General features: G+C 42.6%; 1 protein-coding gene across 1 annotated transcript in view; it reads left to right on the top strand.

Annotated features, from left to right (window-relative positions):
- Dnah9 (dynein axonemal heavy chain 9) overlaps nucleotides 1–23,810 on the top strand; it is a 369,830-nt gene that overhangs the window by 196,080 nt on the left and 149,940 nt on the right. Inside the window, exons 43-45 of the mRNA XM_045131009.1 lie at nucleotides 3,731–3,927; nucleotides 14,168–14,330; nucleotides 16,133–16,256. Of these exons, the coding sequence (XP_044986944.1) occupies nucleotides 3,731–3,927; nucleotides 14,168–14,330; nucleotides 16,133–16,256 (484 nt within the window). The remainder of the gene's footprint in view (nucleotides 1–3,730; nucleotides 3,928–14,167; nucleotides 14,331–16,132; nucleotides 16,257–23,810) is intronic.

Raw genomic sequence — 23,810 nt, 5'->3', positions numbered from 1 at the left:
TACAGACATACACCACCACATTCAACCCCATTTTCTTACACCCTATAATTTTGTTACCATGTTTCTTAAAATGTGCTCTTCTAAACAACTGGAAAGAGGTGTCCATGGTGAAATTAACAGAAAAGTGTTTCATGTCTTATCTCTCTCTTGGAAACACACAGAACAGTGAGTACATTAAAACCCAGAAATCTGCAGTGACCACAATTTACATACCATTTTGTAAAAGCATTAGACCCTCATGCATAAGAACTAATAAAATACAGGATGACTAGTCCATGAAATATGCCTTGGGCTGCACCAATGTGTGAATGTCTTCAGAGGCCAAGCTATGTTTCCCACCATGAACAGTAAGTTTTCTACTGGCCATATTCATATTGTCTACATGGGCTGCCAATCTGCTCTTGAATTTAGAAATGATCCGACTTTTTTACAATCATACTGTGTTGTCCCTATACTCCAGGTAGTCATTTGTTTTCTGTTGTTTTAATAAAAGACCCTAGAGTGGAGAGCTGGCACATTAGAGACTTTATTTAGAGCACAACTCCAGAGGCTGAAGTCCAAGATGGGGCAGCCACAGCAGGCTAGCCTCTTCAAGGGACTCATGCTGGACGGCTTCACAATGGCAGGAGCATATGGAGAGGTAACAACGTGGTGAGACATCCCACTCTTTTAAGAATTGGCAGTTCATTCCCTAATACCAGCAGAAACAATGCTTTCAGAGAGCAGTGTCCTCAGTGACCTATCGTATTCTGTATGGCCCCACCTTTTAAAGATCTCATTGCTTATCACTTGGCCACACTGGGGGCCAACCTGCCAACACATGTACCTCAGTGGGACAAACCACAACACCTACTTTTGTTCAGCTCCTTTTTCCCTGATAAAACCCTGAATGTACCTTTAAAGACATATGCAATCCACCCACCCTGTGAGGCAGACTGTGAAGTGGTAGGGTAGAATTTTAAAAGTAACTTGTTTCAGTCTGCTTGTAACTGGATAAATATATTTCATCCTTTACTTCTCTCATCCTGCAGTGGGGCCTGGAGTCCAGAACTCTCACATCTTTGGTGTCCCTGTGAGCACTGCAGAGGTATCCCGTTTGTGGTCTCACAGTTGGCTTTGCAAATAATCCTTTACTTCATGAACTGGTTTGAACTAGAACTATAAACTAATAACACTCAGTTTTTGTTTTGCTTTAAATTGCTGTATGTATGTGTATGCATGTTCATGTTCATATGCATGGATTTGGGCACACATATAACACAGTATACCTGTGAAGGTCATAGGACCACTTTCAGTTCGGTCCTAAACTTCCACCCCATGTTGAAGCAGGGTTTCTCATTCACTGCTCCTTTTGCAAGCCTCCAGGAAATTCTGCGTCTGCCTCTATTCTTGCTGTAGGCACACTGGTATTGTAGAAGCTAGGCACAGCTTCTGGGTTTTACTTGGGTCTGGAGATCCAAACTCAGGTATTCAGCAAGTGATTTATCCACTGAGCCATCTCCCCAGCCCTGTCACTCAGTTTTTGTAGTAGAGCCCCTTAAGTGGGTCTGAATATAAAGGGCACATCGTTTGGTCATAGATCCAAATATAATTGATACAGCCATTGACCTTCCTAAGCAATATTTTCAATGTTCGTGCCAGCACTGTATTCTAGTGTCAGCATCAGGGAAAAGTTGTCAGATCGATATAGTCCTGTTTCCATCATTAAAAGCCTAAAGTTCCTTGACTCGAGGCCCCGTGTGACATGGCATCGCTGCTAAGGAAGCTTTGATTCAGTCCATTTGGTTGGCTTTCTCTCTCCTTTCCACACAGCATGGCTCTGATCATTAAACTGGAGACTTGTTTTGCTCATCAAAGCAGCTTTGTAGACGAAGCTCGTTAAAGCTGGTCTTTCATTTCTTCTTTGCTTGTCCCTTAGTGTAAACTGATACTCATCAAAACTCCAAATGTGTTCCCATAGTACCGCACTGTGTCTCCCTTGTCTAGCAAAAGTGGCTCTCTCACACTGCATTTAACCTTACCCAAATGCCTGGGTACTTGTTAGTGTCAACAAAGCCAAAACAGTTTAGGGTTTCCCGTGGCCCAGAAGCTACCTTCAAAGGACTGTGCAAAACCCTTTGATAGTTGGCTCTTTCTAGTCCTTCATTCTTATACCCAGACAGCAGTTTTGGTTTCTCTGTGCATATTTTTGTCATCCTCACTTTCCCTCCGTGATATTTGGGTCTTGTCCCAGGCATTTATAAAGCTAGCACTGCAGTGACAGCCTGGGCAGGGCCCCTGCTGGTGCATAGCACCCTGGTTACCTGTTTCCTTGCATAGGTTTGCTAGTCTGAATTTTAGGAAAATAAAAAAGACAACAGGCTGTGTTGCTATGAGCTTCCCACCTGTGCTGGAAAAGCCTTACCTCAGGCTTGAGAAATGGCTCACCAATTAGGGCACGTGCTTGCAAAGCCTAAGGACCCAGATTCCATGCCACAGTGCCCACATAAACCAGATGCAAAATGTGGTGCATGTGTCTGGAGTTTGTTTGCAATCGCTAAAGGCACTGGTACAACTATTCTCTGTCTGTCTGTCTGTCTCTCTCTCTCTCTCTTTCTTAAATAAATAAATACAGTTTTTAAAAAGCCTTACCACGATATGCCTCCTCCTTCTCTGGAACTTGTCTTCCTGCACGAAGTCTCAGTCATTTACATTTTGACAAGCAAATAATTTTTTGCCTCCTCTATGATAAAATTAAAAAACAGTTGCTTCTTCAATATTTAGAGGATAAATTGGTAGTAAAGAGACATTGAGTCTATATCTTTTTAACTGACGGAATTGTACTAGGTATGTGTTCAATATGGTAACATTTGTCTCCATGAGTAAAATCTGACACACAGTAAGAATATTTCATACATAGTAGATTCTACTGTGAGTGTTTTTATATTATCAATGGGTACTGGCACATTCTTCAGAAACTATGCTCTATTGGTTTGAGGATGGAGCCAATGATGTCGGTGCTATTCATTCTCACAGGAAACAGCTGACTGCTGCAATCAGCTCTTCATTGTGGGGCAAACATCCAACCAGACACAGCTTATGGGAAGGAACGACTTATTTCAGGCTTACAAATCCAGAGAAAACATAATCATATGGTGGAAGAAGGTGGATCACAAATCTGAACAGCCAGACCTCCAAGCTTATCACCACACCTCTTAAGGCTGGACTCCAAGATCTGCCTTTAGTGATTTACCTCTTCCCCTTTAGGGCTGTACCCACTGGAGACTCAAATTTCAAGTCAGAGTCTATGGGGCCATACATTTAAACCATAACAATGATCATGCTATGGGTTTGGGAGTAAGATTTGTTGAATGAATTTAGGGGAAATCAAGCTATTGGGCTTTGATCCCCTACATCGGCACAGGCAAAGGGGTTCTTACATAGAGAAGTCACCCACTCTTGTGACCAGAAGCTTTGTTACTATGCATTCAAAGTGACTGCCTCCCACCTGTCAGTTCTCACCTTTAATCCACAAGACATAATGAAGTACATGGGAGACTTCAGGGAGCTGATACAGGCATGTGAAAGATCTACTTTGTAAGAGCTTCTCGGGGAAGGACATGTTGGAAGTCATGGCAACATTTAACGTTCAGGGAGTGAACAAAAATAAAGGCAGTCAGATGGGTGTGTGCACTGTGTGTGGAACCAGACCTGGTAGCACTGAGGTCCTCATTCCTGTGTCTCATTACAGGACATTGAGTTGATGGTGCAACAGAACCAAAGCCTGAACATTTACTGCCACTTTGCAAATGGCATTGGTGAGCCCAAGTATATGCCAGTGCGATCATGGGAACTTCTGACCCAGACTCTGCTGGAAGCCCTGGAGAGCCACAATGAAGTGAACACAGTGATGGACCTCGTTCTCTTTGAGGATGCCGTGCGCCACGTGTAAGTGTGTGTCTCTGCTCACCTTATCGCAGTTGCTTCCACTTCCCGGTGCCAGGGGTCTCATTTAGCTATTCCACAACTCATCAAACTGGAAAAGCAGCCAGTGCCTCATCCAGGAGGGTCAGGATGGCTGCCAGTGGAGCTCCAACTGCACCTTCTGCCGCTGGCCTTAGTGGGCAGCACAGTTCAGAGCTCACACTTATCTCCGCGTGCGCATTTACCATCTCAGAACATGACTGCAGTGACACAAAGGGAGGTCTATGATCATGAAAGAAGCACTGGAGCCCCTTCTCCACCTGCATTCTGGCCAAAGCACAAATGCCAGTGGGTGTGTTATCGCATGTGTGTATGTGTGTTCCCATGTGGGTGGGTACACTGATGTGGGGAACTGGCCCCTACTTGCAAATGTGTGTGCATCTGGAAGCCAGAAGTTGATGTGAGGTGTCTCCCTTGGTTGCTGTCCGCCGTATTTATTTAGCCAGGGTCTGTCACTTGAACCCAGAACTCACTGATTTTTGCTAGTCTAGTTAGCCAGCTGGTGTCAAGTATCCCCTGCTTCCCCAGGGCTGTGACTGCAGATGACTTGCCACACCCACCCAGCATGTATGTGAGTACTGGGGATCTGACCTCTAGTCCTCATGCTTACCCAGCAAGCACTTCACCCTCCAAGCCATCTCGGCAGCCCTCCAAAGTCCAGTGTTTAAGTGCAAATATAGAGGGGTTTGAGTGTGTGTGTATTTCAGTTCTTCAATGTTCTTGTTCAATGTGAGGGTTGTTACTATCCTATGAATTACTGAGGGTAATTACCACCCCTCCCAGGTAATTTATATTCATCCCAGTGTTTTCTCTCTTCTATCCCTTATGCTTCCCAATCTGAATCCCACTTACCTTGCCTGGGGGTCCTCATGGTCTTTGCTGATGATACCTGCTTCACCTTTGGCTTCTCTGAACTTTCCCTTCCTTTCTGAATTCCAACTGAAATGTGGCTGGCCCTTGAATCTTTCCTTCCCTGTCCAGCGCATAAACTCCAGGGCCTAAAGAGGGACAAGGCCCCTCCTTGTTCCCATTCCTGGTCAGCTCTTCTTTTATTCTTCATAAGCCCAGTTCTTTTGAAGCACAAGTTATCCAATGGCCATGCACCTACTCCCCTTGTCACTATCATCTGCTGATATCTAGGCACGCCTGGCCCTCAGCACATGGGCAGTCTTCTTCACCTGTCTCTGTACTCATTCCCAGCATCTGACATCTGGTCTTCCTGCTCCCAGACCTCCTGAGCCCCTGCCCCTCCTTCACTCACAATGTTATTTCCCCATAATGTCCATCATCAATAATGAGCCCACCACCAGACCCTGAACTTTAAACAGCTTATCATGTGACTGGCACCTCCCCCTACTTACCTGTTTAGTCTCCCAAACACCAGCTGCTCTTGAACTCACTGAGGACTTCATACTTCATGGCCCAATGCCTTCTCATACTCTCTTATTCCTTCTGCCACCACATCTTCCTCCTTAACCACACAGTATCAGCTTCCCTAACTCCCATCAGTGTATCCATGTGACTAAAACCCCTGTAGTTCAATCACACTGTCTCCTTACCCCACACATTCCCCAGTTAGCTAGACGATGGTGCTAGCTAACCATGCTGCCTAATGTTGCTCCAGATTAGAGGCCACAAACATCAATTCAGCCTTCACAGTGCCAGGAATCCTGCTCCCATGCTCTGGACACACAGTTTTCTCCATCTTTCCAAGGTTACTGCAGGCACAAAATTTTTCTCTCTTCTCTAACTTCTATCACTCATACCCCTTTTTTATTCCCAGCTAAAAAGCATATATTTTATTTCTCTGAGATAATGAAAGTGACCTGAAGGGAAGACTCAGCCCTGTCTGCCTCAGATACCTACGCAGCCTGTATATATCTCACCTGCATCCCGCATCCCACCCATGAACCCCCACCTGCCTTTCTGTTTCCAACGATGAACTACCTTGTTCCTACCTAAGGCCAGTCCCTCCTCCTGTACACAGGATCCCAATCCTCTCCTCCTTCTTTCCCTCCCTCCCTCCTTCTCTTTCTCCCTCTTCTTTTCTCTCTCTCTTCTTTTTCATTTTACTCTATTACTAATTTCTGGTTCACAGGCATCAGTGTAAAAGCATGCATTGTTATCATTTATTAAAAGTAACAACACGTGGTTCCTTGTCCCTATCTCCCTTTTCATCATCCACTGTTTCCATTGCTCGGTTCCTTCTCACAACAGAACATCAAAAAGACAGTCCACTTTTGTCATAGTTTCTCACTTACAACTCTCCTGAGCCTACTTCTTGCCATATGAGCAAAGCAGCTCTTAATAGTCACCAAAAACACATCTCTCACTAAAGTCAAAAGTCACAGCCGGGTCTTTACCTTATGTTACTTGACTTGTGGCTGCATTTGTCAGGGTTTACCACTGTTGCTATGATGTTGAACATCCGTCTATCAATCTACACACCCATCTATCCAATCATTCTTCAAACATATATTTATGGGCTAGATGATGTGAATATTAGTGCAGGTATCTTTGTTTTATTCACTGCAGATCCCCAATACCCAGACAGTATCTGGAACCTACAAGGCATCCAATAAAACTTCTCAGCATATCATATGGGAATAACTAAGGCAGAGGAAAACAGACAAGGGTGCAATTCCAACTTTAAACAGGATTATCAGGAGAGGCTTATTGAAATGGTAGCATTTGGCATGACAGGTCAGAGGTACATATGGTCTAAAACTCTAAACCTGGGGCATAGTGGCCCATATTATTTATTTAGCCCTCACAAAAATTCTAAAGGTGAGGCGAGAAGTTGCCTAAGGTCACACACCTTATGCATTGTGAACACAAGACTTTCAATTCATGCAGTTGAGTTCTCTTAACCATCATACATAATGCTTCTTTAATACTTTCTATCCCCTTAGTCCCGTGTAAGCTGCTGGGTGCACAGACAGGCTGCATCAGGTCTTGCTCAGATGCCAGGACCTTGGACAGTATCTAGTGCACCACAAGTATTTGGTGAACAAAGACTCAAGACGTTTCTTGAGCTGGATGTGCAAGTGCACACCTGCGGTCCCAGCTCTCAGGAAGCAGATAAAAAAAAATTGTCAAAGCCGTGGGGGATTGCACATGATTGTAATTCCAGCAAATGGGAGGCTGGGACAGGAGGATATCCATGAGTTTGAGGCCAGCCTGGGCTACTTAGGGACTTCAAAGTCAGCCTGGGATATATTATAAAACTGCCTGAAAAAAAAAAAATAAGAAGCAGGGGATGTGTCTCAGCAAGTAAGAGCATTTGTAGACATAAGGTCCCGAGTTTGATTCCCCAGCTCTCATGTAAAAAGCCAGACGTGGCCACAAATGTCTGTAATCCCAGCACTGAATGGGTAGTCAGGAGTATTTCTGGGGCTTGCAGAGAGTTTCAGGTCCAGGGCAAAACTCTCAGGAGAATAAGGTGGAAGAGTTATATAAGAAGAGACACACATCTTCCTCTGGCCTCCACATCTGTGCATATACTACACACACACACACACACACACACACACACACACACACACACACACACAAATAATAATAATAATAATAATAATGTCTGTTGATTAACTTTGTGAAGTATTAGTCAGTTAGTCATTATTTTCCCCTCTTGGACTAACCTTGTGAAGTATTAGTCAGTATTTTCCCCCTCTTCAAGCATGGCTGGGGCCTCTATTTCAGGGTTGAAACTGAGACAAGCTTCTGTCCTTCCAGGGTAAATTTAATTTTGGAGAATAGCTAGTGATACAGTCGATATGGTTTCCAACCTGAGTGATCAAACTGCCTAATAGTGTTTTTAGGAAAAACTAAAGGCTCTTAGAACTGGCTTTTCTCATGAGACTCATAACAGACTCCCCAGATAGCTTCTGCAGAGATGCTTGACCACATTTAGTCATGGCAAAATAACTGGACAAAGGAACTGCCTAGGCAGGACAGTTCTGGAGAATAACATATATTAAGATGTACTGGGCTGGAGAGGTTGCTTAGCTGTTAAGGCATTTGCCTGAGAGGCCATAGGATCCAGGTTTGATTCCCCAGGACTCTTGTAAGCCAGATGCACAAGGTAGCTCATGCATCTGGAACTTGTTTACAGTGGCTGAAGGCCCTGGTAGACCCATTCTCTCTCCTCTCTCTCCCCCTCAGCTCCCCCTTCTCTCTCTCAAATGAAAAAAAAAAAAAAAGATGTACCATTTGTGAGCATTTGTTTTAAAAAAAATCAATGTCCATTATTATATCCTTGCACTGTCCTTCCCTCCATTCCTGGGGCTCCTCACTATCTCTGCCATCCCTTTAGATCAGAGCATGCCCTTAGGACACCAGAAGCAAAGCAAAGGATATAGTGAGTCATGGAGATCTCACAGCCTGACATCACCACACAGCACCCTGGACAGAGCATGTGTGGCTCACTGCAGGAAAAGCCTATGTTCTGAGACCCACTATTGGAATGAACAAGAGGAGAGAGGCCACTGGTGCCTTCCAGGGAGCCCACAGGTCCCATGTCAAGGGAGAAAGATCAGAGACTGCTTTTAGGGACCAACAGGCATCTGCCCTTGTGGCTTCATCTGGCTGTTTTGTTCTCACCACCTGAGTGCATAACATTTCATGTCCTTTTTCCCTGCACCTTCTCACTGTTCTGTGATCTGCTTCCATGCTAAGCCTCTACACACTACTGTGGGTAGTGGATGAGGGACACAGGTTTCCAAGATAGCGTCAAACCCAATTCCAGATCCTGGGTTTGCCCTGAATTGGCTGGGGTGCATTGGGAAGGACACTTCGCCTCCCCAGCTACAACATGCTCACCTGGAAAGAGGATGAAAGACTGCACACATGGTGAGAGGTGGTGTCTGTGAAGGGCTTGTGCACTGAGTAAGTGCGGGAAACACCAAGCTCTCGACTGTGTGTACCGCTCTCTTCCCCTGCTAGTCTGTAAATCCCTTCAACCTCCTTCGCCAAGTCTGCGGATTTTACCCTGTTTTTACTCAAAGCCTTACACTATATCTTCTTAATGGCTTTTGGCATGATCTTCATTCATCTTTTCTTTGGCTTTTTGTTGTTTTTTTTCTTCATATATTTTCATCTCTTTTTTCCGCTGAGGATCATGGCAGTCATCAGCTACATAGGGATTTAGATGTGCTTCCTTTATGCCATATTAGTCATCCAGGGTGTGTGTGTGTGTTTGTGTGTGTGTGTGTGTGTGTGTGTGTGTAGGCATGTGTCTATGTCTGTGTGTGTGATAGGTGGGTGTGTCTCTGTGTGTATGTGCATGTGTCTAGTCTGTGGGTCTGTGTGTGCCTGTGTGACTGTGTGTGCATGTGTGTGTGTGTGTGTATGTGTGTGTATATGTATGTTTATCTCTGTGTGTGTGTCTATGAGCAGGTGTGCCTATCTGTGTATGACTATGTCTTTGTGTGTCTCTGTGGTGTAGGTATTCCCATGTGTGTGTGTGTGCGTGCGTGCGTGCGTGCGTGTGTGTGTGTGTGTGTGTGTGTGTTTGTGTGATAAACCAGCTTCCACCAGCAATGCTATGGAGGCCCTACAGCTTTTGTTTTTAATCTAGAAATTTAGCAACGGGCTTAATATAGACAGCCTTGGCTTTGCTGGCCCAGGAGCCATTTGGAATATTGATCTTTTTTAAATTTTGTAATTTAAATGCAGAGTCCCTTGCCCTCATCAAAGGTTGTTAATGAAGCCCCAGCTGGAATCTAATGCTGACGGCTGCAGAATTAACCATTCTTCTCTGAAACTTCATCACAACAGTGCACTTCCCACTTGGGTATTGAATCACATGGGCCATGCTAAGCTGAGTTCAGGTCTTCCAGAACAGAGCTGGGCGCTAGCCAGTCCAGAGACCCAGCTGGACTCCAACTCTTCTTCCCAACCTGCTTCTCTCCTCCATGAATCCATTCCTGCCCCATCTTAATCAGAAGTGAGGGCCTGGATGCCTCAGCACCATAGTGTTTCCCTTCATCAGGCACAAAATAAATAATCCCCCGCACACACTGAGATGAATAATTTTGTGCATTTCCTTAAGTGTGATGCTGAGTACAAGGCTGGTTGTTTTGTTTCAACTTAATAAAATTGTACTGGATAGCTTCACTATGCTAGCTCCATAATGGATACAGAATGAGTGCCCATGTTTTTCAGACATGTGGAAATGATGGTTTAATAAAAGCAAGAGAAGGGTAAATCCAGCTGATAATGACAGAGTGTAGGTTCCACAATTAAATAACTAGAGTGAAAAAGTAAACTAATAAAAGAACTAAATGTAGGTCAATAAATAACTCCTCAATGTTGGAGTGGGTAAGTCTTAACTACACAAATTTTGTTGAGATATGATGTTAAGTCCTAAAACCTTCTGTGCAAATAAAATACCTTAAAGAAAACTAAGAGGTGAAAGTAAAGAACTGGAGGGTAATTCAAAATGCATATAGAGGGGGTTACAAATCTACACATACACTCCAATGAAAAGTAGCAAAAGAAATGAGCAGCAAAGTCACAGAGGAAAATATAAAGTTATTAATAAAGTTGGCAGCAATTTATTTCCTTAGAAATCAAATAAGTAACAATTACAACTATATTTTAGCCACTAGAATTGGCAAAGATGTGTGTATATTCATGCAAACATATATACATCATACATGTGTGATTGGTTCATGTGCCCTACATACTGCTAGTAGGTTTCCTTTCCAACAGCAAACATATGTGATAAGGATGAAGCAATGATGACACAATAGAATCTTACATGAGCAAATTATGACCAAGTCATCCAAACATGCAAGAAATTTGTGATAGCAAGACAATTTATTATATACAGCTTCAATGAGAGCCCTGTGACCTCACATACACACTTATATTTTCTTAATATGTCAAAACCTATCCGCCAAAAACCACTCCTAGCTGAGGTTAGCCATACCTTCAATGTTTCTACCATTATTTAAATTTAATATGGAGTTTCCATGGCCACGCCATCATCATAAAGCAGGGATACAGGAATGTAGTGTATACAATTCAATCTCGAATGTATCTTCTTCTCATTCTGGCCAGAACTACAGGACTCAAACTCTTGTTCTCATACTCTTTTTTTCCCAAGATCACCAATACCAGAATTTACTGGCTGTATTACTTATTTTTTCTCATTACCATGACAAGAATACCTGAAAAAGCAACCTAAGGAAGGAAAAGTTCTTGGATCACAAGTTGAGAGTTCAGACCATCATGGCAGAGGAGACATGGCATCAGGAGCATGGGGCCACTTCTCACACCACATCCACAGTCAGGAAGCAGAGAGAGACAGAGGCTGACACTCAGCTCACTTTCTCCTTTGTACTTGGTTGGAGACCCCAGCCCATGCAATGATGCTTTCCACAGTCAGGGTGGGTCTTCCCTTCTCAGTTCAACCTTTCTAGAAAAATCCTCAGTGACACACTCAGAGGTATATTTCCATGGGGATTCTAAATCCTGTTAAACTGACAATCAGTATTAACCATCACATTGACTAACATTGCAACTCAATAAATACAACACATTATGTTCCCATGCTCATGCATAATTGAGTCAGTATTTGATCAGTTTTACATGAAAAGAGCACAGGTGGGTACCACCACTCTGGGGAGGGTTTTTTTTTTTTTAATTTTTATTTATTTATTTATTTGAGAGTGACCGACACAGAGAGAAAGACAGATAAAGGAAGAGAGAAAGAATGGGCGCGCCAGGGCTTCCAGCCTCTGCAAACTAACTCCAGACGCATGCGCCCCCTTGTGTATCTGGCTAACGTGGGACCTGGGGAACCGAGCCTCGAACCGGGGTCCTTAGGCTTCACAGGCAAGCACTTAACCGCTAAGCCATCTCTCCAGCCCTGGGGAGGGTTTTTATTAATTTATTTAAGAGAGAGAGAGAGAAAGAAAGAGAGAGAGAGGCGGATAGAGACAGAGAGAATGGGTGTACCAGGGCCTTCAGCTGCTGCAAACAAACTCCAGACATATGTGCCACTTTGTGCATCTGGCTTATGTGGGTCCTGGAGAATCAAACCTAGGTCCTTTTGCTTTGAAGGAAATCACCTTAACCATTAAGCCATCTCTTCAACCCTGAGGGGCATTTTGAATATCTATTCAGAACTGTGAAAAAAATGTTTTACTGTTGAACTCAGTTACTTGACTTCTAGAAACTTATACCAAGGAAATTATTATAAATATCAACAAAAACAACATATCGCAACATTTATAACTGGAAATATTGGAAAAATTCTAAATATCCAACAGTAAGCTACTTCAGACAAGCAACTTATTCTATTTTTATTTATTTATTTTTATTTTAGAGAGGGAGAGAGAGAGAGAGAGAATTGGTGTACCGGGGCCTCAGTCACTAAAATTGAACTCCACATGTTTGTGCCACCTAGTGGGCATGTGAGACCTTGCACTTGCCTCTCCTTTATTCATCTGGCTTACATGGGATCTGGAGAGTTGAACATGGGGCCTTAGGCTTCACAGGCAAGCACCTTTACTGCTAAGCCATCTCTCTAGCCCTATTCTATTTTTGTTATCAATGTAGTATTGATATTCTACATGATATTTTTCCATTGTCAACAGCAAGGATATCAGATTCCTTAAAGGCTTAGGGAACTAAGTTCACGCTATTGCAGAATGAAAATCTTGTCTCAAAACACTATGTTCAGAGGCTTGGGTGTGATTTGATAGTAGCTTACTTACTTAGCATTTGTGAGGACATAGGCTTGATCTCTGGTGCTGGAAAGAAGTAAACAAAAGTATCACTGCTCAACACATAAGGTTAAAAAAAAGCTTAAAATCTGTAGGATATAAATATATGCCTTTGCAGTTGATGTATATCATACAGATACATCCCTAGAAAAAAACCTGGAATACCCTGTAAGTAATATCAATCTTATTTATTGACAAATAGCAGAAGTGTGTTTTTACTGTATTTTATATATTTACATATTAATTAGCCCTTTTTTGATGTGTGTGTGGTTGTGTTCACTTGTGAGAGTGCACAGATATGAAGATCTGAGGACAACTTCAGGCAGAGGGCCTCACTTTCCACTTTGAGACATGGTCTTTTGTTCACCTCTGCGTCTTTCAGGCTAGCTGCCCTGCAAGCTTTTGGGATTCTTTCTTGTCCTCTCTTATGTCCCTTCTAGGAGCACTGGAATTACAGATGCCAGCACTACAGTATCCTGCTTTTACATGGGTTCTGGGGGTCCCAACTCAAGCACTCATGCTTATATGGCAAGCACTTTACCCACTGCCCCATCCCCACCCCCAGCCCATCGTTGTTTTTAAGATGAGAAAGAAAAAGGAATTTGGGTTATTTCATCAACAACATGGCATTTCATATAAGAGCCACTGCTGAAAGGGCTCAAAGAAAGGTTTACAGCACATCTAGAGGAGAAGCTACGGGGAACTTGATGGAGAGTGGCATCTAAGGAACTCTGTGCAGGAAGGAGTAGCTTTCTTTGGAAAGGGTGGTGTAAGCCCAGAGGAGGCCTGGAATATTCCTCCATTGCTTGTGATGCAAAAATGGGCACTGGGAATGGTGAGATGTGAGGCTATGGAAGAAAGAAACCAGAAATGAAGGAAGTGGGTATCCTGTGGTTGGGCAATAAGAATCTACAAATATCCATTACAAGAGCATTGGTGTCCAGGAAAGACTACAGGAGGAGTCAAGCTGGGCCAGACTCCCTTGTTCTTTTTCCTACTGACCGAGTTTATTACCCTTCTTTCCTAAGAGAAAGAAACTGTTCTGATATTTCCTTGACCTCTAACCTTTTCTGATTTCTTTTCCTAATAGCATGTCTTCTTTTCCTTCTCCTGTCCCTTCCTTCACCCAAGGATGGTACAAATAAGTGAGACGAGAAGTGGTGATTTAGTAGCTCATGGTTCCCCCCCCCCCATGCTCACCCCTCCAGTCTTTCCTGCCTGCCTGCCTCGGGCTCGACTCTTACTCGCTCTTGTTCACCAGGGGCTCTGACTTTAGCTAAGTGATGCCAATTTCAGTGCACTCGGAAAAGGAGATGCAGCCAGGGTTGGGGAGAATCAAATTAAAGCTTCCCAGAGCTCAATGTGCCTCTAAGAGAGGCACCCATTCGCCCTCTGACCATTGTACCATAGGTGCTCCTTATCATGGAAAGTTTGAGGAAGGTTTCCTGACCCTGCTTCCTCCTCTTTAGTTGTCACATCAATCGCATCTTGGAGTCTCCACGAGGAAATGCCCTGCTGGTGGGTGTAGGCGGGAGCGGCAAGCAGAGTCTGACAAGGTTGGCGGCCTTCATCAGTTCAATGGACGTATTCCAGATCACACTGCGCAAGGGCTACCAGATACCTGATTTCAAGGTAAGGTTGGACGACATATGAAGGAGAGCCAGACTCTCTTCAGCCATTTGTAATCCCTATCACCCTTCATTGGTCACCACTTTACCTGCTCAGAACCTCTCCTAACTGTCCATTTTTTTTTCTTAGTTTATGGTCTGGTATCATAGGGAAGCTTTGCATGTTAGATTCAGCATAAGAGAGTGGCTTTTTCTAAGCCTACCTTTCTGAGGCCTCAGCTGCCCTTTGTATATCAGTGGCACCTTAGCTCTTGCCCCGATCTGTATCAAATTTAGCACACAGCTTGCTAGCTGTTCTGCTAGACATGGTGGATTCTGATCATCTGCCTAGGTTTTATAAGAAATTCATATGTTTAAAAGACAGGGAGTAACCTCTGCCTCTGGGACTTTTGGTGACATTTCCTAGTTTCAGGCAGCCAGCTCTTTGGAGCCTTGGTGCATGTTCTAGAAAGTGAAAAAAATAAAAGACATTATATATAACCTTCAAAGACCCTTTGTCCAAACACTCTCTTTTATGCATGGCCACAAACAAATCACAAGAGAAAGTCATGGTATAACTTCCATTAGGATCTGCCACTGCTATTTCTGAGAAAACTCTCACCAGCATTGAGCCAGCCCTACCCACCTGTCTCTTCATCTCTTTGCCAGTCATGAGGAGCAAAAGATGTTTGCTTCTTGTCTGAAAATGCAACTCAGGCTGTCAACACTGGCTCCATCCAACATCATACATCAGATGCACATTAGGTCTTTCTTTAGTGCTTCCAGATAAGACAAGATAGTACAGTGGGAAATGTGCTTTTTACAGAGCACAAGAACGCAAGACATGACCCTGACAATGTATAAGAATCACTAGGTATCTTCCAGTAATGTGGATGCCTGCGCCCCACAGCAAGCTCTTTGAATTCATCTAGATTGCAAAACTGCCTGAGCATAAGGGTTTCAAAGATTCCCCTAGATGTTTCTAATGGGAATGACTGTCATAGATCATTCTGAGTATAAGGTGAGGACCACTGATCTAAAAGGAAGTCTGTTCTTTTTGAAGGGGAGTTATTTGGACATTACATAAGTTCTGCAATACAAGTGCATGTGAGACTTTTAGGAAATAAGTTCTGGGTGGTGCTGGAAGAACACAGCCTAACAGAGCTTTAGCAAGGGTGATGCTGCAAAGGAACCGAGACTGACCAAGCAGGTTAAATTCAGGGTGTGGCATCTGCATCCTAAACTTCCTCCACCTGCAGCTCCAAGTGGGTATGATTGCCTCCAGACGACTTTGTGTGTGAACAAATGTGTGTGTTCTTCAATATATATTTTTCTCAACAAATGTCTGATGCAGGAGCTTGTCATAAAACACAAGCTACTTATAGTATATGATACTGGTATAAGATGCATCCATCCCCATTCAGATAGCTTCAAGTACATGACTTTTCTGTCAAAAACCAAGATCAATCGCTTGCCTTCTGGAGCAGGTCATTCACTTGCATGATGATAACATAAAACAAATGAGCAGGACCATGCCTGTCCTTCAGGAAGGACTAACTCTGTTCTTTGCACAAGTTTAGAACTCCAAAGCATATGCAGGGTCCATGGAAGAAGTAGGAATGAAGAAGGGCCTCACTATGTGATTTTAACTGCCCATTTCCTTTGGCACTAAACCCTAGAAAATTATCACTCCTTTCTGACTCCCATGGCTGTCTTGCTTTCATTTCCACTCAAGTAAACAAGAAAACAGTTTAATTCTTAAAGAATGGATTGGGGATGTCTTTGAGAAGGCCTTCTCAGCAGTCTGTTGTACTAATGTTCTTCCAGGCAGACCTGGCCAGCCTGTGTCTGAAAGCCGGAGTGAAGAACCTCAGCACCGTGTTCCTCATGACAGATGCGCACGTGGCTGACGAGAGGTTCCTTGTGCTCATCAATGATCTCCTGGCATCTGGTAAGAGATGCTTTGCACATAAGTGTCTGATAGAATCAGTGTCCTTCTGAGATGGGAACATGGTCCAAGGTAGAAAAGCTGTACATTGGAAAGAAGGAAGTTGTTACAGTGAAGGCTGGGTTGATAAAGCTCTTCCCAGTTGTTACAGTGAAGGCTGGTTGATAAAGCTCTTCCCAGGATCAGTGCAGCACCAGCTGTCCTGCTCTTAGCTTCTACTTTTTCATCGTTAATCCTTCAGTAATCTTGAGTCTCTTCATGGGAAGAAGAACGGATAATGTCTGAGAATCTCCTGAATTCAGAGAAGGTACTATTTCCCCTCTGTGCCTGTGACAAAGAGAAGCTAGAACATACTTAGATTTGGGGGTGAGTTGGGAACCGGCAAAAGATACATGCACACAGAATGTGTATATAAAACACTCATGCAATAGAAATAGACTGAGTTACCAATCAGGCATTAAACATGGATTCAGAACCTTGTGGAAGAAAAGTGATAGCAGGAACAGATGAATGAAAAATGTCAAAACACAGCTGTTCTCAGTCCCCAGTGATTGTCAAGTGCCCCATGACACTATCAGTGCAAAAGCAGCATCAGTAGCAAGCTCGATTCTTGCTGGGGTTTTTTGTTTGTTTTTGAGGCAAGCTCAACACAGTGGTCATTTTGGGCAAGAGAGTGTGTGATAGAGAATTGGTGCGTCAGGGCCTCCAGCCACTGCAGTCGAAGTACAGATGTGTATGCCCCCTTATGCACATGTACGACCTTGCATGTTTGCATCACTTGGTTAATCTGGCTTACATGGGACTTGGAGAGCCAAACATGAGTACTTAGGCTTTGCAGGCAACCACCTTAACCACTAAGTCATCTCTCCAGCCTAATTCTTGCTATTTTATTGTCCTTGTTTGCTTAGGAATGGGGGACTTACATAAAACATTCCAAAAGTCTACACGTGTATGTGTATGTGTGTGTGTTTATATAAAAATAAAATATAACAATGAGACAATCTGGTGCATAAATTTTATGTTGACAATGTAGTACACAGACTATGCATTCACATAAATGTGTATTTGTATCAATTAAAAAGGGAAAATGCTTTGCTGGATCTTGAATCAAAATTTATTCACTTTTTAAGTCTTCCACAATCTACCCAAGCTCTATAGCATTCTCAATAGATTACAAAGTGTAAGGACCACAATCAAAAGTGTACTTCTCAGCCAGGTGTGGTGGTACATGCCTTTAATCCCAGCACACGGGAGGCAGAGGTAGGAGGATTGCCTTGAGTTTGAGGCTACCCTGAGACTCCATACTGAATCCCAGGCCAGCATGGGCTACAGTGAGACCCTACCTTGAAAAAAAAAAAAAAAGTGTACTTCTCCACTATCTATCCTGATTTTCAAGTAAAACATGCCATAGTGGCTCCTACCATTACCTCATACCTTCTCTGTTTCAGAATCATTGGCAGGCTCTTTTTTTGGTGAAATTTCACCCCCTACCACCTTCCTGTCATTCCATGAAGAGCACCTGGACCCTGATCCAGACCATGCACTAACCAACTCTGTAAGGGATTGCTTCTGATAAGAGTCTGCATTAAGATTTCCAGTTGGCTGGCTTTGAATTACCCTGATTCCACATTCTTATTCCTTCCCCAGAATATCCTGCTGAACTTAGCTTTATTTCTTTATTTTAAAAAATGTTTTATTTATTGGTGTATGTATGTGAGTGAATGCAACAGAGAGAGAAAGAGTAAGAGAGAGAACACACCAGGGTCTCTTCATACTGCAAACAAGCTCCAGATGCATGCACCACTTTGTGCATGTGGCTGTACATAGGTACTGGGGAATTGAACCAGGGCATTGCAAGCAAGTGCCTTTAGATGCTGGGTCATTTTCCAACCCTTAATTTAGCTTTCATATCCAGGAATTTTTCTACCAAGACTTATACCTTCTCTCCTCCAATACAATAAATGTTCCCTTTCCTGAATACTGTTTTAATATCGATGGTAGTACTTAACCTATAAAATCACCAACACCTTTGATGACTTTATCAAACAAGAGAGAAATACAATTTTCCTCCCATCCTGAAGTTATACAGAAGCCTAGTTTTAAAAATTACCAAGAGAGTGACACTGTTCTGAAGACTTACAGCTTCACCCTGTATTTCATTTGGCTACAATCCAATCAGGTCACCTTCTCCTAAAATAACATCAGAGGCACGAAAGTTGTTATACTTTTGCCAGGTGAAGTCTTACTTCTCATCTATGTATCTTTAATTGTTCATTTAAAAGTTTTTTTCACATGTGAGTTTATGAAACATTGACTAATAAAAACTTAATGCAATTCTGCTCCAAAGCCATGGAGTTTGATGTCCATGGTTCCCTTTTAAGGAGATTATATTTTTAAAAAGAGTAGGATTTGCAAACATGTGTGAAACAGTGATCTTCACAGTGCTGGGACGAAACGCTCTACCATTAGCAGCTTATGGAAGGAAAGGGTTTAGGGAAATCATGACAAGACAAACAGCTGAGCAGTCCATCTCCACAGCAGCAGGGAGTAAGGAGAGTGAGGTGCTCTCAGATCAGTAAGTAAGACAAGGCTACAACAGCCCAAGGCCTGCCTCCAGAGTCACACCTTCTCCTTCCCAAAGGCTCCACCAGCGAAGCGTGAGGGTAAGGCTTAATCACAAACATAGAAGCTGTCAGAAACACTCCACATTCAAACTGTCACAATGCAGTAAACTGGGGACCCAACTAAATTTAACAATCTTTTTCTTCTAACACTCTCCCTTTTAACTTAACAATAACAACACAGAGGATTAAGGTACAGTTCTAATTTTCCCTTTCAAATAGCTAATTTTGGATTGGAAAGTGACTGAATGCCAGCTTAGCCAAGGCCATAGGGCTCTCTCAGAATCACACTGTCTACTTAGTCTTGCAATTGGTGGCATTATAAAATCACTCTACCATTCTATGCAATTGAGATCGTCAGTAACTCAGGTGTTGTCTCCCAGTTCACACAGGCTGGAAGACTAGGAAACTATGCCCTAGGCTCTCTTGCCATAACTTATTACTCTTTAGTTCACTGCAAGTCCGGTCAGGGTGGCTATAATGGTGAGTGAACATTACTGATACAATTATCCCCCAAAATTAACTCCCTCAGTACTGGTAACCTCATGGCATAGGTAATCTTGTTTCCTCCCACACAGCTTTAGTTCCCTATTTTATCTCTTGGAACTAAGATACCATTGCCAAAACAAACCATGATGACATTTGGCTCATGAATCCTACTTCTGATGTCCTACCAACCAGTGGTTTTCAGAACTCATCTTTATGAAAGCTGCATCTCCAGTGAGCCAATTTGACAGGAAGAAATACACATACTAAGTAAAAACAAGTAAATTTCTGGATTAATTAGTAAAAGATAGATGATTATATTTAGAGTAGGGGCGGAAACACATGAAATATGCCTTTGAGCCACTTTTCTTGGAAAAAGTCACTACCTGACTAATACCAGAACCCTAATAGGGATCATTCAGTTGTTAATTAAACTGTGTCTAGGGCTGAAGAGATGGCTTAGTGGTTAAAGCACTTGCCTGAGAAGCCTAAGAACCCATGTTCAACTCTCCAAATCCAATGTAAGCTAGATGCACAAAGGTAAGGCAAGTGCAAGGTTACACATGCCTAGTAGGTGGCGCAAGTGTCTGGAGCTCAATTGCAGTGGCTGAGGCTCTGGAGCACCAATTCTCTCTCTCTTCTCTCTCCAAAAAATGAAATAAAATAAACTGTGTCTAAAATTTACTGCGTCTTAAAAGGTCTGCCCAAGGCTGTGTAGAAGGCTCACCAAATAAGACTACTTACTACATAAGCACGAGAACCTGGGTTTGATCCCTAGCATCCACATAATAAGTTGTGCATGGAAATGCGTGCTTGTAACACCAGCACTGAGTAAGGTACAGGAGCATTCCTGGGGCTCCCTGGCCTAACTGAAAAACAGCAAGCTTCGGGTTTGGTGAGCGACTCTGTCTCAGGGAAATGAGGCTGAAGAATGATGCAGAAGGACAGTCATACTCTTTCTCTGGTCTCCACAGGTGCAGGGTGCATATATGCCTACACATGTGCATACCCAACAGGCACTTGCATGCATGCATCACACACATATAAAAAAATAGCCTGTGCTTGTGTGGTGGTTTGAAAGCAAGACATCCCCCATAGACTCATGTGTTTGAATACTTAAACCCCAGCTGGTGGTTCTGTTCTGTGGTTGTGGAACCTTCTGGAGGTGAGGTTGTGCTAAAGGAGCTGTCTCACTGGGGATGGGCCTTAAAGTGTTGTAGCCCAACCCCACTACTCTCACCCCCATGATGGAACCATAAAGCAAAAATAAACCCTTTCCTTCCTTAAGCTTCTCTGGTCAGTGATTTTTGTCCCAGCACTGAGAAAATAGCTTATTGACCTTGCTATGCCTTTATTTATTTGTTGCAATAGTTTCTGAAGAATGTGTACTGACCATCTAACGTGGGTATTTTAAAAATTCTTTTTTTAACAAGTCATTTTCTCAGTCTACCCCAAATTTAATAAGGCCCCACACTACTCTAGAGAAATGATAAGTACTCCCTGGATTTTTAGGACATCAGCTCTGTCTCGGCTTTCCAGCCTCCGCCCAAGCTCATCTGACTGACATATTCCAGCCAAGTATCACTAACTAGCTAAGGAGACCTAGGTGGGATGCCCCTTCCTCAGTTAGCTCTGGAAGATTCTGTGCTTCGTTTCTGGGAAGACCTTAGAACTTCCTTATGCCTTTTAAAAAGGCTTAATTGCCTCCATCCCACACAGGACCTATTCAAGGATCATGTATTAAGCTCTCATGTTCCAGTCACTAAGTACCATGCTCAGATGTCACATGTGGTCACATGGTTGAGAGGAAGAACTTACAGCCAATTAGGCCACCTTGCTTCTAAAGTCAAATTCCTCTCCATCTCTGAAGGAAGTTGTTTTTTTTTTTTTTTTTCCTTGATGGATTTTACCTAGGGCCTTGCACATGCTATGCAAGTGCTCTACCACTGAACTATATCCCTAACTCTTTTTGTTTTAAAAGAGTCTTGATACATTGCCCATGCTGGTCTTGAACTCACTTTGTAGTCCAAACTGACCCTGAACTTGTAACTCTCCAGCCTCAGCCTCCCAAATAGCCAGGATTATAAACCTGTGCCAGCACGCCTACCATGTTCTTGGTATATTTGGGGAAAATCTCTTTTAGTCATATAGAACATGAAAAGGTGACATTTTCTAAGCTTTTTGGATAAGATCTCAGACTGACATGTTTGTGGCCATACACATGAGAATGCAGAGTCTAAGAATATGTGTGACAGGCCGGGATTGGATGATACTGTGACTATCCAGAACTGAACTTCTTCACAAGTCATCAATAGTTATATAACGTCAGTGTGTTTCAGTTTCTCAGCAAAGAGAAGATTCATAAAGTCTGGGTAAAAGGTAACCCAAGGAGCTTAGTCTTGAACTCATGTTGTAGACTTGTTAGATTGGACCACACACTGCAGAACCTTAGAATCTGACTATTTCTCCTGCCTGCCTGTACCACAATTCTTTTATTGGCCCCTAACTGGATGCAAGCTTAAACCTGATCTCCTCTGGTATGGGGAAAATGCTTTTAAACATGCCCCTTCTCTTGTTTACAGCCATGCTTCCCCATTATGGTTATGATCCAGCGCTCCCAAGCTCTTGAAATCACACACTGTGCTGTTTCCATTTGAGCCTCACTCCCCTCACTTTCTTGGTCTACATTAACTTCAACCCATAAAAGATTTGTCTTGCATACTCTCTGTATAGTAAACCTTCACTGTTACACTGTCAGTCCTAAGAGTAGCCTACTGCATGTGGTTAAAGCACTCAATGGCTGCACACAATGTACCTGTATTGAAACAAAGATGGGAAAACTATGTTGTAAATTGTTGGCTAGTTTTGTGTTGTTAAATAGTCCAGAGATACAAAACAATGTTTAAGTTCCTACTACACAGTTTATGAACTTCCACAAAGCTTAAGACTATAACTCTCTGCAGAGATTCTGTTCATTTTATTGTCAGCTTATAATTGACATTCAGGATGTTTTCCTTACGCTGTGGTGGGTGATACCATGAAAACTGACATGACATCTGATATATTAGACACTACTATGGAATAATATACTTGGGTAAGTCTTCATGCCATGGATGAGGAACAGAGATGCTGAAAGTGCCACTGCATTCCCCTGTACTTTCTCCTTGAGACCAAAGAAATGCTCTCTAAAACTCTGGTCTACGTGGGATCAAAGTTCATAAGCAAATGTGAGACTGGGTCCTGAATAATCCAGCTCTTAGTTCCTCCCATTTCATCCCATGATCCAAGTAATGGAGCCATTTGAAATTGTTGTGATTGCTTCCCCCATAGCAGGTATGGCCTCTGGGGAGCCTAGACCAACAGAGAAGATTAATGAGCATAGGTCATACAAAGCGCTAGCATGTTTGAATGGCCACATGGAATGTGTAAGCACTCAGAGACCTTAGACTACAGTTTTCCTTGTGATACAGAATTAGCATTTCACAGTGTAAGCAACAGGAATATTGTCAGGATAAATTGAAAGAACCATTTCTGAAAATTACAAACTATGTTCAAAATTAAGAGTAGAGCATGCCCAGACATTCAATCCTTTGATCTTCTTATAGGTTGTTGGGATATTGAGCCAACACTGCTGCTGCTGAACCTGGATTGAGTCTGTAAATGTCCCAGGTGCACTTAGAATCTTGCGATTAATCATTCCCCATAAACTCAGATGAGCAAAGTTTTTCTATAATGCATCAGAAAGTAAATAGTAAATGCAGTCTTTGTTAACATCTATACATTTCCATCATTAAAAGGCAGAAATAGATACATACAATATCTAAGTGAAATAGCATGGCTGTGCCTAATTAAATGGTTTATAGATAATAAAACTTGAACTTTACATAATTTTCATATTCCACTAAACATTAATATTTGATTTTGTTTCAGTCATTTAAAGTTCTCAAAAACTGTCCAATTCTTAGCATATATACCACATGTAAATGAAACAGTTAGCAATAATTACCCTGCAGGCCAAAGTTTTCTTTCTCAATATATGTCATGTTACAGATAAATATCAACAGAACATAGAATCTGCATTTTTCAAATGAAAGAAAGGTTAAAGGATATGGACCACACAATTGCAAATATTCTAAAGCCAAGTTCCCACTGAAGAGCTCTAACATTAGCAGATAAGCAAATGCAGATAAATAGGCCAAGGAGACATAGGGACCATGAGTATGGCTCAAGCCAATTTCGCTTGAATACTTCTTGAAAACAAAAAACTTCCCTGAACCCCTAAGCACCTAACACATGCTAAATATTATGTCATTTTTCCCAGAAGTTTTCTCTCATCCTTGGTTTTATCAAACAAAACTGAAATAAGTTACTCCATTAGTAAGCCCTTGATTTTGACAGGTAATAGCAGAAGGTATTTTACAGGCATGCTATTTCAATATCTAAAGAAATG

This window comes from Jaculus jaculus, chromosome 12 (genome assembly GCF_020740685.1).
Source record: "Jaculus jaculus isolate mJacJac1 chromosome 12, mJacJac1.mat.Y.cur, whole genome shotgun sequence".
In the NCBI taxonomy this organism is placed as follows: domain Eukaryota; kingdom Metazoa; phylum Chordata; class Mammalia; order Rodentia; family Dipodidae; genus Jaculus; species Jaculus jaculus.
The sequence above is the reverse complement of the archived record's forward strand: the minus strand, read 5'-3'. Positions and strand labels throughout refer to the sequence as shown.